Source organism: Sciurus carolinensis, chromosome 5, assembly GCF_902686445.1.
Source record: "Sciurus carolinensis chromosome 5, mSciCar1.2, whole genome shotgun sequence".
NCBI classification, from domain to species: domain Eukaryota; kingdom Metazoa; phylum Chordata; class Mammalia; order Rodentia; family Sciuridae; genus Sciurus; species Sciurus carolinensis.
In genome coordinates, this window is record NC_062217.1 from 63,572,748 (window position 1) to 63,584,838 (window position 12,091).

Below are 12,091 nucleotides of genomic sequence, written 5' to 3' on the forward strand. Positions count from 1 at the left end.
AAAAAAAAAAAAGTCGGAGGAGGAAGGTACTGCTAAGCAAGCCATAACAGCAACAAACAAGTTGAGGATAACAAAACACTATTAAACACTATCTTATTTTTTTCACTTTGAAAGTGCTTGTCTTAGATACATAGATATCTATAATCATACATTTTCCCATGTACTTTTGCTTAAAGAATTAAGCATTACCAAGAACTATAAATAATTTAATTTACACGTGAAGTTACTATGATAAAGTGAAACACTTTAAAGGACCACCAACAGTCTAATTCAATTTTATTTTCCGGAGAACACAGTGAGACAAGAATAACTCAAATTATGTCAACAGGTTAACCAATAAAATGACAAAGATAAGTTTAATACCAATTTTAACTAATATTAATTTGTAATAAAATGTTAATAATACTGTACATAAAAAGGCATTATCTCATAACAAACATGACTATCCTTCAGTGTGACACAGTAGATATGAGCAATATAATTAAACCAGTAAGAAGTGCAATCCCCTTTTATAAGCAAATATATACCACTTATTATAGAATGCCATATAGTACAAAGGAATAGGATTTACAAGGTTAAAAGTCCTTTATAAACATAAGATTATCACTGAAAATAATATTTTTAAAGAATATTAAATAAATCAAAAAGTATAAATGGCCAAAAAACAGGGCCTCATTTGTTAATCCTAATTTACTCAGATTCATCATAATTCCAATAATATCACTGAGTAAAAATTTCAAAATGTGTTCAGCAAAAACAGAACTATTTCAAGTGTGAAGCACACATCAATACCAACCCACAAACTGTTACTGCATCAAGATGGGATGAGTGCAAACAGTGAAGAAAGCATTTAGAAACTTTTAGAGCAATCTGACATTGCCACAGGCCTCGTAGTTTACCAAAGTATTAAATTCAATCTCATTATCCTGTACTTGTTAAATGAAGTATGTGTGACATTGTACTTTTTCATGTCAAATAAAACACACAAACTCTCATTTTGTTATAAACAAACCTTTCAATTGTGAAATATCGATGTAAAAGAAGTCTACAATTGACAGAAAATGTAATGAACACAACAGCAGGTGTTTTTATGCAGTAAAGAGCAGCTCAAATATGCTTATCAAGAAAGTTAAATGTTATTTTGGGTGGCTACTTTGCACCAACAAGGATATAAACACAGACATGAAAATGGGCACTGAAATTTCACAGTACTGGTATAGCCATCATGCTTTTAATATGTGTACATGAAAACTTGCTTTATCAATTTTTAATTACAAAAGAACCATTTAACTTATATATGCTTAAAAAGACTCCTAATGAATGTATGACTGACTTAATTAAAAGAAGTCCATTTTCTGTTACTAATACCACAATATCACAGACTGTGTAAGTTCTAAATTAAAGATTTATTTTGACTCATGGTGCTGAATGTTTGCATAAGTGATGGACTTCTTACTGGCAGAATCCCAAGGTGGTGGTGAGCATCATATGCCAAGTCAAGGAGCACACGTGTCTACGTATATGCATGTCTTCTGGTCTCTTTTTATAAAAATTACCAATATTCAATCATATATTAGAATTCTGCCTAATCCTAATCACTTTCTAAAGGTCCCATCCCTGAATACCACAATAGGATTACGATTTCACCCTCTTTAATACTTAACAATGAGGATTAAACCCCAGTGTAAGTTTCAGAGGGGACCAACTCTATATTCAAATCACAGCAAATGAGATTTCTCCAGGATTGTGTTGATTTGAATTCTTTTCTCCATTTCGCTTCTTGCAGATGGATAGGATAGGATTTAGTACCTAGATTCCATCTGAATCTTCTTTGGTTGCTACATTTTAAAATTGAGCAAAATCAGGATGTGCCTTTTCCCTTATTTTGGTTGCTGCTAATAATTTTCTTTTTAATTGTTTTACCTGGCTGTGTTTTGCTTTATTTACTATTGTTTTCCTTCTTCATTTAATTAAATTAGCCATACATTCATCAGGAGTCTTTTTAAGCATTATTATCAATTTAAAGTGAAACCTTCTATGGGAATCAGCAGATAGCATGGAGAAAAATTCATGGCAAACCCCCAGAAAGAGTAGCTCTCCATATCAACTTGGGCTCTCAGAACAGGCAAAAAGGGTCACCAGTACTTGTCATTACATGTATGGTGAACTGAACTGAGTTACTGAGAAGAAATCTGTTTCAAGGGTTTTGTGTCCTAACCAGAACCCGGGGTTCTTTCTGGTGCTCATAACTTAAAGCTAACAAAAGAGCAACCTATGCTTAGCAGTGTCCTTAGGCAAAATCCTTGTGGACTGAAACCCTAAATGAGCCTACCAGACTGCAAAGTGCCTACCTGCCTACTTCTGTGCCTCATCAAAGGTCCTAGCATGAATTACAATCTCACCATCCCAACTCCTTTCTAATCAGGGACCCACAACTACAAGCAATTCTGAAATATAAAATTTTAAAAGAACAAAGAAAAAATATAAGGCTTTGTGGTATATCTTAGAAAACATGAAATTTGTAAGGAAATACTTAGGATGCAGGACAAACTGTGCTAACTTAAACTTCTGAAAATAGTTTCTATTAAAACTGCTCTGAAAGAGAATATTTCAAAAGCAACAGTTGGTTGTCTCATGCAAAGAAATTTTATCAATATATTTCAAAATTTACTTCTAATTAAACATAAATATATACTTTTTAAGAGTGATCATTATTCATATTATCATTAGCTATTTCTCTTAGCAGGTTGATATAAAAGACAATCCTTTCCTTACAGAAGCTTACAAAATTATAAAGCATCAAACTATTTTAAACAATTAGAAAGTCCATTTTTTTTAATTTCTCTGGATTGAAAAGTGGCATGAACATATTTACAAAAAAAAAAAAATCATCTCATTAACTTTATCACAAAAATCTATCAACTTTCTGCAAACTTTAACTTTTCTCTATTAAATCAAATCCAAACTCATTATAAAATGTTGACTTAATTTCTTTGGCAAATTCTTCCATCAATATTCATATTTAATGTTTCACATTAAGTATTTTACAAAATTCATCTCTATTAACTTTCAAACTCTTCATGGTCCCACTTAAGAACTTTTGTAAAGTAAAAATGCTTTTTATTAAAATCTTCACCTAGTATTTATGATAGACTGCTTTCTGAAAAGCTGCAGCTGATATTTTAAATTTAGATTTTATTTTTAGAGACATTAATGGGGGGATATGGGGGAAAATTTTTTAGAAAATCTTCAGATACTTTAATTTATGAAGAGTGTTTCTAAAACTACTCTCCATCTCTAATATCAAGTCAATAAACTCATACTAACCTAATCATATAATCTTATTGAAGAACTCTTAAAGATACATCCAATTTTCTTTAGAAAAGTCAAAGGCTCTATAATGCATTCTAAAGCTTTTCCCTTATCTGCCAGCTCCTTATAGCCTAATTCTTCCCTGAAAATGCTGAAATTTCTCAATACTTTCTCAGTAAACTTCAATTTTCTAGTAGCCACATTAAAAAGAGAAGCAGATTAAATTAATAAATTTTAACATACTATTTCAATACATAATCAATATAAAACTTGAGATCTTTACATTCTTTTTCTTTTTTCCCTAAGTCTTCCAAACCCAGGGTATATTTTATACTTGCAGCACATCTGAACTAGGTTTAGATATATTTCAGGTGTTCAATAGTCAAATGCAGCTAACATCTACCATACTGGACAGTGTAGACTTAGATTATCTCATCTTTATGTTCTTTCAAACACCAGATACACTCAAATTACTTCAAACTTGTATTTCTAGCTTCATCTTCATTCATACAAAATTATTTCTTAATGCCTAGCTAACATCTTATTTTAGATGACTCACAGTCACCTTGTAATCAAATATCCTACTTCAATTCATGACCTACCCTCAAAAATGTAGTCATCTTCTAAAAGTCTCTAACTGAATTGTAAGGGATTCCCACATACAAACACAACAGAAGTCAACCCCTGATACTGCCTTTGTCACTCCCATACCCAATCCATCAAAAAATTCTGTCCATTTAACCTCATAAATGTCTCTCAAATCAATCACTGTTCTCTATCAACCATCACCATCTACTCTTACTCAGTTCCATTTTCTTCAGTGCAAGGAAACCTCAAAACTTAACTGTGATGTCATCCCTGCCGACTTCTATTGAACCACAAATAAAAACTGAATATGGCCTACAAGGTCCAAGCTACATGATCTAGCCCCTAAGTATCTCCCCATGTCCTTCTTGATCTATAGCATCCTGGTCCTTAAAATATTGTACTCACCTTGCTCCCTACCATTATGTGACCTTTACAGACGCTGCTCTTCCCTTATCTAGTCTTTCTGTGGGACGCATTCTTAGACCACAAAGAAGAGGCCAAATTCCCTTTCCTAAGGCCATTTGGAACAATGTCTCTTCTCCTCTCTAGTATTTTGTACAGATGCAATATTTTTGAATATGCAATTAATAACTTTCCCTCTACAGATTCCATCTGATTATACTAAATAATGTGTTGCTTACACAACACAATGTCCAATAATTATTTGCTGAATAGGTGCAATGAGGAATCTGCCCTGCTTTTCCCCCAAAGACCTAATATTAAGAGAAGACATACAACAAAGCTTGCTCATACATCATTAGTACTAGAAAGCTTTCAAGACTTCCCAAGTCTGGATTTATTGCTCTCAGATGTGTTACCACAACACCCAACAAGTAAAATACCGGCGTCTAACATGTTTAAATTTTGCCTGCCATTCATCACTGCATTCTAGCAAAATACAGTGCCTTGAGTAGAGGAGGCAAAATTACTAAATGTATTTCAGTACACCATTATTGTACTTGGTTACATATTTCTTCCCATTGACTTACTTTTGTTAAGATACTATATCTTCAATAGAACTATACTGAGATGAGGGGAGCTATTTGTCTCTACTTCAAAGGCCATAAAACTGCAACACATACACACACACACACACACACACACACAAACCCACAGACTCACGACCATTAAGTACAGGTGAGAAACCTATAGGAGCTACAGTACTGAGGTACATGTAAGGCTCTCTGTCTAACCTTGGAGCGTGATACAGTTCTTTCTTCTCTCTCTACCACTAATGTGTTTCTTTTCTGCTATCAGTATCATTGATTTGACACCCTTATAAATACTTTACATTATTACCACACATTTTTTGCCCCTGCTTCTTTGCTTTTCTTTGTTGTTCTATGGCTTCACAAGAGTTTCCCAAATTTTTTTTTAACATTAAAATCTTTGCATTGTTAAGAGCATAGTCTACTCTTTCAAAAAATTATCTGGAAGTAAAGTGTTCTTCAGCTACTTCCAGATCACAGACCTTTCAAAAAGAAAGAATTTTTAGACAGATGGGATATAATTGTAATATGGTAAGTCAAAATGCCAACAATCTTTTGTCAAAGGGGGAAAACAAGAGCTAAAATAAGTTGATACAGTCATTATTTTTATGGTTCTTGAAATGTGGCCATGAAATTTTTGGTTGAGTTAGCAAATGTTGCTGTGTAAAATCAGAAAATTATTTTCAATCTGCTGAGGTAGGCAGGGTTTTTATACCTTCTTTATGCTTGAAGCAGTCAAATCCACAAGCAGTTAAATCCAGATTTATAAGTCAGTCACCAAAAAAAAAAACAAAAAACAAAAAACAAAAAAAAACTCTGCAAGTAGGGCCTTAAAATCTGAACAGTTTAACAAAATACCCAGTTATTTTTGGCACTTTACCATATCAATACAAGCAGCAAGGCAGTATGTGAAAGTTTGAGACAGAAGGTCAACTAGGCAGATTACCTTTGAGCATTTTAATTTTGCAAACTTACAAACACAAGAGATAGATGCAATGAGTCATTAAGAAAAGAAAATATTTCAAAATAGAAGAATGTTGCCAATAATCTTTCCTGAAAACAAAATAAAAAGCAACTGGTTTCTTCTAGTGTTCTTCAGCATCTAAAAGGTGTTATAATGGTTCTGATCCTTTCCAAATAAGTATATAAAGAGTATATATATATCTCAAAGTGGTAATGAAAAGCTATTTCATAATTCCAGATTACAAAAAAAACTACATTTAACATATAACCTTATTTTAAAAACTTATATTTGTAATTGTCTTTACAAATATACCTTAGGGCAAACTTTGGGAAAGGGAAAGCCCTTTAAGATAGCAGTATTTCCTTCATAATCCATTGTGTTGCTTATTTCTTGATTCCATGGTTTGTCTTCTTCAGTACTACATTTATTTTATTTTATTTATTTGTAGATGGACACAATACCTTTATTTTATTTACTTACTTTTATGCAATGCTGAGGATCCAACCCAGTGTCTCACACATGCTAGAAGTGCCCTATCACTGAGCTACAACCCCAGCCTAGTACTGCATTTGTATAAACACTTTTACAAACTATAACCTTTCTTGGTTTTCAAAGGTGAAACAAAGGGAGGCAGATATGCACTTGGGATAGAAGATATCAGCATGGCAGTACATCAGTAATTGAGGGAAAACCCTAAAAGACCTCTATCTTCTCTATCCCTTCCACCTCTACACTCCTCACAAAAAACAACAAAAAAAAAAAAAACAAAGTCAAAAACCTGGAGCACTTTGTGATTAAACGGTGAATATTAGTAAATTGACACTTATTTTTAACCAAAAAACACATTTTGTTCAGAATAAAATGAAAGCACTATTCCTAATGCTACCTTATAGTCTTCCACTCAGAACTGCTAAATAAAGCAAAAACATAAAATATTGTGTCTTTACTTTCTCAGATATTCTTAGACTTCAAAAAACCTAAACAGCAATTAGGTGATCCACTGCCAGGCAAAAGGGATTTTTAATTCTAATACAGTTACCCAAACCAAAAAAAAAAAAAAAAAAAAAAGTTAATTTACATTCCACAAAATGCTTTAATTCAATTTTCCGTTTTAAAAAGTGTTATTTTTGATCAACTTAAATGAGAAGTGGTCATCACAGCTCTGTGGAAATGAGTACTGAATATTTATTAAAGCTATTTGGGCTCTATTCTTGGTACTGCCAATTACAACTGAGTAAATTAACTATCGGCAATTCTCTATGCTTCAGTTTTCTCATCTGTACACTGAGGGAATTAAACTATACAATACCTTTCAAAAACATGAATACACTGATTAAATACCTGACATATTTCTAGAAAGGAAGAAAAAAATAATTCAAAATATCCCTGATTGCTGTTTGTAGAAATACACAATAGCCCCTAGACAGGAACACTACTACTACTACTACACAAATATGAAGTTATTCTATACATGTAATTAATGCATTATTTAAACATAAGCAACACACTGAAAAAGTACCTGAAACTTAAATTCAAGTAAGCAAAATTTAAGACTTTTGTGCTACCAGTCATAAAGGAAAAACAAAACAAAACAAAAAATTACTCCAAAGCCTGCCAGGGTGACTACTTTTGAAGTTATATTTTAAAATAATAATTTTTGTAGAGGTTCTACTGAACATTAGAGACCTAAGAGAAAAATAAGTACTTAGAAACTAAAAATAAAAAGTAACAGTAAATTGGAATAGATTAGTCTTCTACCCTCCTCTAAAGATCACATTTTGAGAAGCATAAGCTTTTCAACACTAAATATTTCCCTAATCTATTATTTTAAGTGTGCTGATAAGCTAAATTTAGTAACAGTGGAGCTATTTTAGCATTTTTTTAGGTCCTACAAACTAAACATGTACAAGATTCAAGTAGTTTATAAAATGTTTTGTTTTGTTTTGTTTTGTTTTGTTTTGTTTTAAATAACAATAACAGAGAACCCTAAAGGAAACTCAGCATATCCGAACTGGAATGAGCTGGTCAAAGCTGTTCTCCCATCCAAAATTTCCCTTCCGTATTCTCCTCTGCCTAAACCTTTGAGATTCTGTATTTTAACATAGTAAATCTCTAAATAAAGACCTAGTATAAGCCACCTTAAAGCCTAAGAGATCTTCATGTCTTTTTCCACACATACCTTGACTGTTCAACATCCATCAGTAATTACACAAAACTCACAAACTCCTGGATACAATAGTCCCTACAGACTACTATTACCTTTATGGATCACTGCCATACAGAAGTAGCCCAAACTGGTGGAAGAAAAAATTTTATAGTTAACTTGCAATATTGTGTGGCAAATGCTACAATATAACATTGCTGGAGAATTATTAGATATAATACAACAAGGAAAAACTCTTTTAGAGTGGACAAGAGGCCCAACCCTGGAATTCTGATAGCCAGGGGCATTCCAAGGTCAACTCTACCAGACTTTACTGAGAACTTAAAATGCAATGCACTTCTGTCACCGCAGCTACACAGAAAAATAAAACACAGTTCTGTGCCCTAAAGGAGCTCAGGAGTCCAAAGAAAAGAAAATTTTAGCATGTGTTTGGGATTAAATAATGAGACTAACCTTTCTAGAGGAGGTGGGATTATGATAGAAAGCAGCAAAAGACTGAATTTGTAAATAAAATCCTACTAGTAGTTTGAAAAACTAAGGCTTGATCTAATGAGGAAAGGGGAAAAACTCAAATAGTGATCCAAGATTACTCAGTTCTACCTTATGCAGTAAAGAAACTGGGAGAGATTCCGGTTAAAAGAACAAAAATAAAACTGGATGAGTTTTTTAACTTTACACTTTGGTGTGCCAATGGTGTTCTACAGAAAAGGAAAAAAAAAGAAAAGAAAGAAAGTTGTAGCAAAAAATAATGTTTAAGGGTTAAAGCACCAGTTCTGGAACCAGACTCCATAGCTCATCTTTGAATCGCACCATTTTCTAGACGTGTCATTAGGGAGTTCCTTAAGGACTCTGCCTCAGTCACTGCACCAGTGAAAGGGGCTAAAAACAACTATGCCTGTAAAGCCACGGGCAGCGTCTCCAAAACACAAGTGTGATTTTCACTTTACTAATCAAAACTTTATTTCAAAATCAAACACATCTTTTGGGAACTAGCAGCCTCTGGGGGAGCGGTTACCTTCCTTTTTGGTCTTAAACCTAACTGAACACCATCCTGCTTCCATGAACCATAGGATCACTATTCATTTTACAAAACAATAAGCACTTTTCTGTGTCTAGAAAGTCTTTTAACATGTTTCAAAGTCCACTTCTCTAGGAAATTAATTTCCTTATTCCACAGCACACTTTGCTTCTTTACAGTTTACCACACTATACGTGTTTGGTCTTTTAATACCTCCCTCTCCCTTCCCACTTAGGTAGTAGTCCTTTCTCAGAGCCCAGGCAAATTCTTTTCATCCTCATAGTACCATCAGTCCAGGCTGCGCCTATGCAAAGCTGGGGAAAGCGTTTCTGAAGTAAAGTGGATGTTTACAACGGTAATGGCCGCAGATTCAGAAAATGCTTCATTTCACATAATTTTTAATTTCCTTCAGATCCTAAAATCTTGACACGAAACAAGTCCGAAAATCAGAACAACGCCATCCTTTCAAGAAAAGTTCTGTGGAGCACCCCCCGCGAATTGACTATGCGGTCATCCTCAGCTTCCGAAGTTGTGTGTATGCCGCGGGGGGCAGTCTCACAATGGCCCGGGCTCTGCTTTCAAATAAGGAAAAATAAGAGGTGGCCGGCAGCAGAGCTGGCTGTGCGCCGGTCCCCGCCAACTTGCCGCGGCCCGCGGGCTCCGGCCCCGTTCGCCCACTCCGCCGCGCTCAGCTCTCCAGCCTCACCTCCCTGTGTCCAGCCGCGACAACCACGAGAGGCGGCGTGGAGGGTGCTGCAAGTCCTCCTGGGCCGCATAGCTCAGGCCTGGGCGGCCGCCGCCGCCCGCCCGGGCCGTTCTTCCCGTGGTTCCCGGCCTTTCTCAGGGCCCGCCCGGGGCCCAGGCCGCTGCCGGAGGGGAGCAGGGGAACTCGCTCGGCTCCGCGTGGCGCCGGGGGCGGAGCCGGTCCGGAGGGCCCCGGGAGAGGCCAGGGGCGGGCGGCGGCCTCCGCCTACCCCGACACGCACCCCGCCGCCCCTAACCCCAACCCTCGTTAGGGCCCCGGCCCGCGCCCGCGGCCCGGCGGGACTCACCACTTACCAACCAGCCTGGGACAACGCCGCGCTGGGGACCTCGGCCATGGTAGCTGCTTAGAGCGGGGGCGGTGGGGGGCGGAGGTGGGGTGGGGGGAGGCTTCCTACTTGAGACCAAAAAAAAAAAAAAAAAAGAAAAAGAAAAAAAAGAAAAAAGAAAGAAAAAGAAAAAAAAAAGGAAAAAAAAAAAAACTCCTCTGGTCGGCTGTACAACTGAGCATGCTCAGTGAGGCCGGAGCTTCCGCGTGCGGGTTCCGCTCGCCGCGTTTTCCAAGCGGCCACAGGGGCAGGCCTTGGTGTGGACTGGTAGGCTGCGGGTGCTGGGGCGGTGACGGGCCAAACACGTCTGGGGATTGGGAATCGGGAAGATACTCAAAAAGCTTTGCCCCTGCACTGAAAGCTTTGTTTTGTCTTGGGTCACTTTTCTGAGTTGCACACCTTGATGCAAGGTTCCTGGATGAAAAGGTTCTTTGTGTAGAGTAAGAAACAGTTTCGCTATTCCAGTGCTGACAGTTGGGCAACTCAGGGCAAGAGAGCTGTAGAGGCTCAGTTGCGGGGCAAAGCTTTCAGAACGACGCTAATGCCACATTTGGGGCAATAAAACTCAAAGGTGTCCCCAGCACCAAAGTTTTCTTTCTTGCCAATACTAGCACCATTCACCTTGCCTTCCTCTCTGCAGGGACTCAAAAGAATGCAGCTCTGGTGTTTCTGAGTCCCTACAGGCCTACTCAAGTCTAATACCATAATGAAAGTAACTGGTCCACCAAAAAAAAAAAAAAAAAGAACACTGCTTTTTGGAAACAGGAAAAGCAGGCAGTCGTGTGTCAATGCTTGGTTTTCCTGTCCCCCTCCCTCTGGGCTCCTTTAAATCCCGGCGAGGCCCTGCAACCTTGGCAACTAACATCACAAGGCCCAGCTCCCACTGCCGAATCGTCTGTGTCCTTCAGCAGGTATCTGGCAAGCTGAAACCCACATTGGATCCCTGAGTGGGCATGCGCGCGACGACGCCGAGCGGCGCGTAAGACGTGCCAGTGCGATTGGGCCGTGGGTTCTCACGCAGGCCAATCAGGGAAGAGCAGCTGGTCTAGGAGACGCTTTGTAGAAGTTTGCCCCGCCTTCTAGGTTTTTCCTCGCTTGGGCTTCCCGGGGGTAAAAATGACAGTTGTGAGTGGCACCCTTGCTAGCTGCCAAGTCCGGGGGACGGTATTGAGAACTTAAACTCCAACACTGCAGTTCGCCGTGGTTCAATCCAGTTATCACAGACTTGGAGCAGAGGCTTTGGAACTAGGCAGAACTGCTCTTGGGACTGCAGAGAAAATTGGTAGTACAGAAGGAAGGGGGATAATTACTCTTGAGTAGAGAGCTAAAATGTCTCAATACACATTTTTCTCATTTTAACAGAGCTGTCTGTTTGACTTTTCCGCAAGTCATAGTTCTAAAATTACGATGCTTTACTATGAAATTTGTTTCCCAGTAATGTTTTTTTGTTTTTTTGGGGGGGGGGCGGTACTGGGGATTGAACCCAGGGCCCTCTGCTTGCGAGGCAAACACTCTACCAACTGAGCTATATCCCCAGCCCTGTTCTTGATAATTTTAATGAAACAGGTTTTCAAGGAGTTTCAGAAGTAACTGCCTTTTATTCCCTACAATTTGCAGTAGCATACAGTGTATAGGTCATTCATATGCTACAAGTATATTTCGGTTTACAGGCACTGTATCCAAGGGGCAGGAAAAAATAGCATTTTAAAGATAAATGGGATGACTCAAAATTAATTTCCCAATTTTTTGTTTTGTTTTGCTTAGCTTTTGAGACGGGTCTAAATTGCAGAGGCTGACCTTGAACTTGGGATCCTCCTGCTTTAGCCTCCTGATTACAGGCCTGGACAATCAGGCATATATTCATTTTTTAAATAGAATATTTTCTTCCTAATTATTTACAATTTGCAGTTAGTGTAAATTCTTAACCGTGGAAATGATATGTTGTCCCAATCATCAGAATTCTTT

At 37.5% G+C, this 12,091-nt stretch overlaps 1 protein-coding gene and 1 non-coding gene across 5 annotated transcripts in view; both read right to left on the reverse strand.

Annotated features, from left to right (window-relative positions):
- The window catches only part of LOC124984659 (tudor domain-containing protein 3), a 133,213-nt gene extending 123,023 nt beyond the window's left edge, over positions 1 to 10,190 (reverse strand). For 3 of the 4 annotated variants that reach the window (XM_047552553.1, XM_047552551.1, XM_047552552.1), the window contains exon 1: positions 10,095 to 10,190. In XM_047552553.1, the coding sequence (XP_047408509.1) occupies positions 10,095 to 10,135 (41 nt within the window). In that variant the 5' untranslated portion in view covers positions 10,136 to 10,190. The remainder of the gene's footprint in view (positions 1 to 10,094) is intronic. The other variant, XM_047552554.1, reaches the window with a different exon arrangement.
- A 1,398-nt stretch (positions 10,191 to 11,588) lies between these two features.
- Trnaa-cgc (transfer RNA alanine (anticodon CGC)) lies at positions 11,589 to 11,661 on the reverse strand. Its single transcript has one exon. It is a non-coding gene; the product is annotated as a tRNA-Ala (tRNA).
- Positions 11,662 to 12,091: the final 430 nt, after the last annotated feature.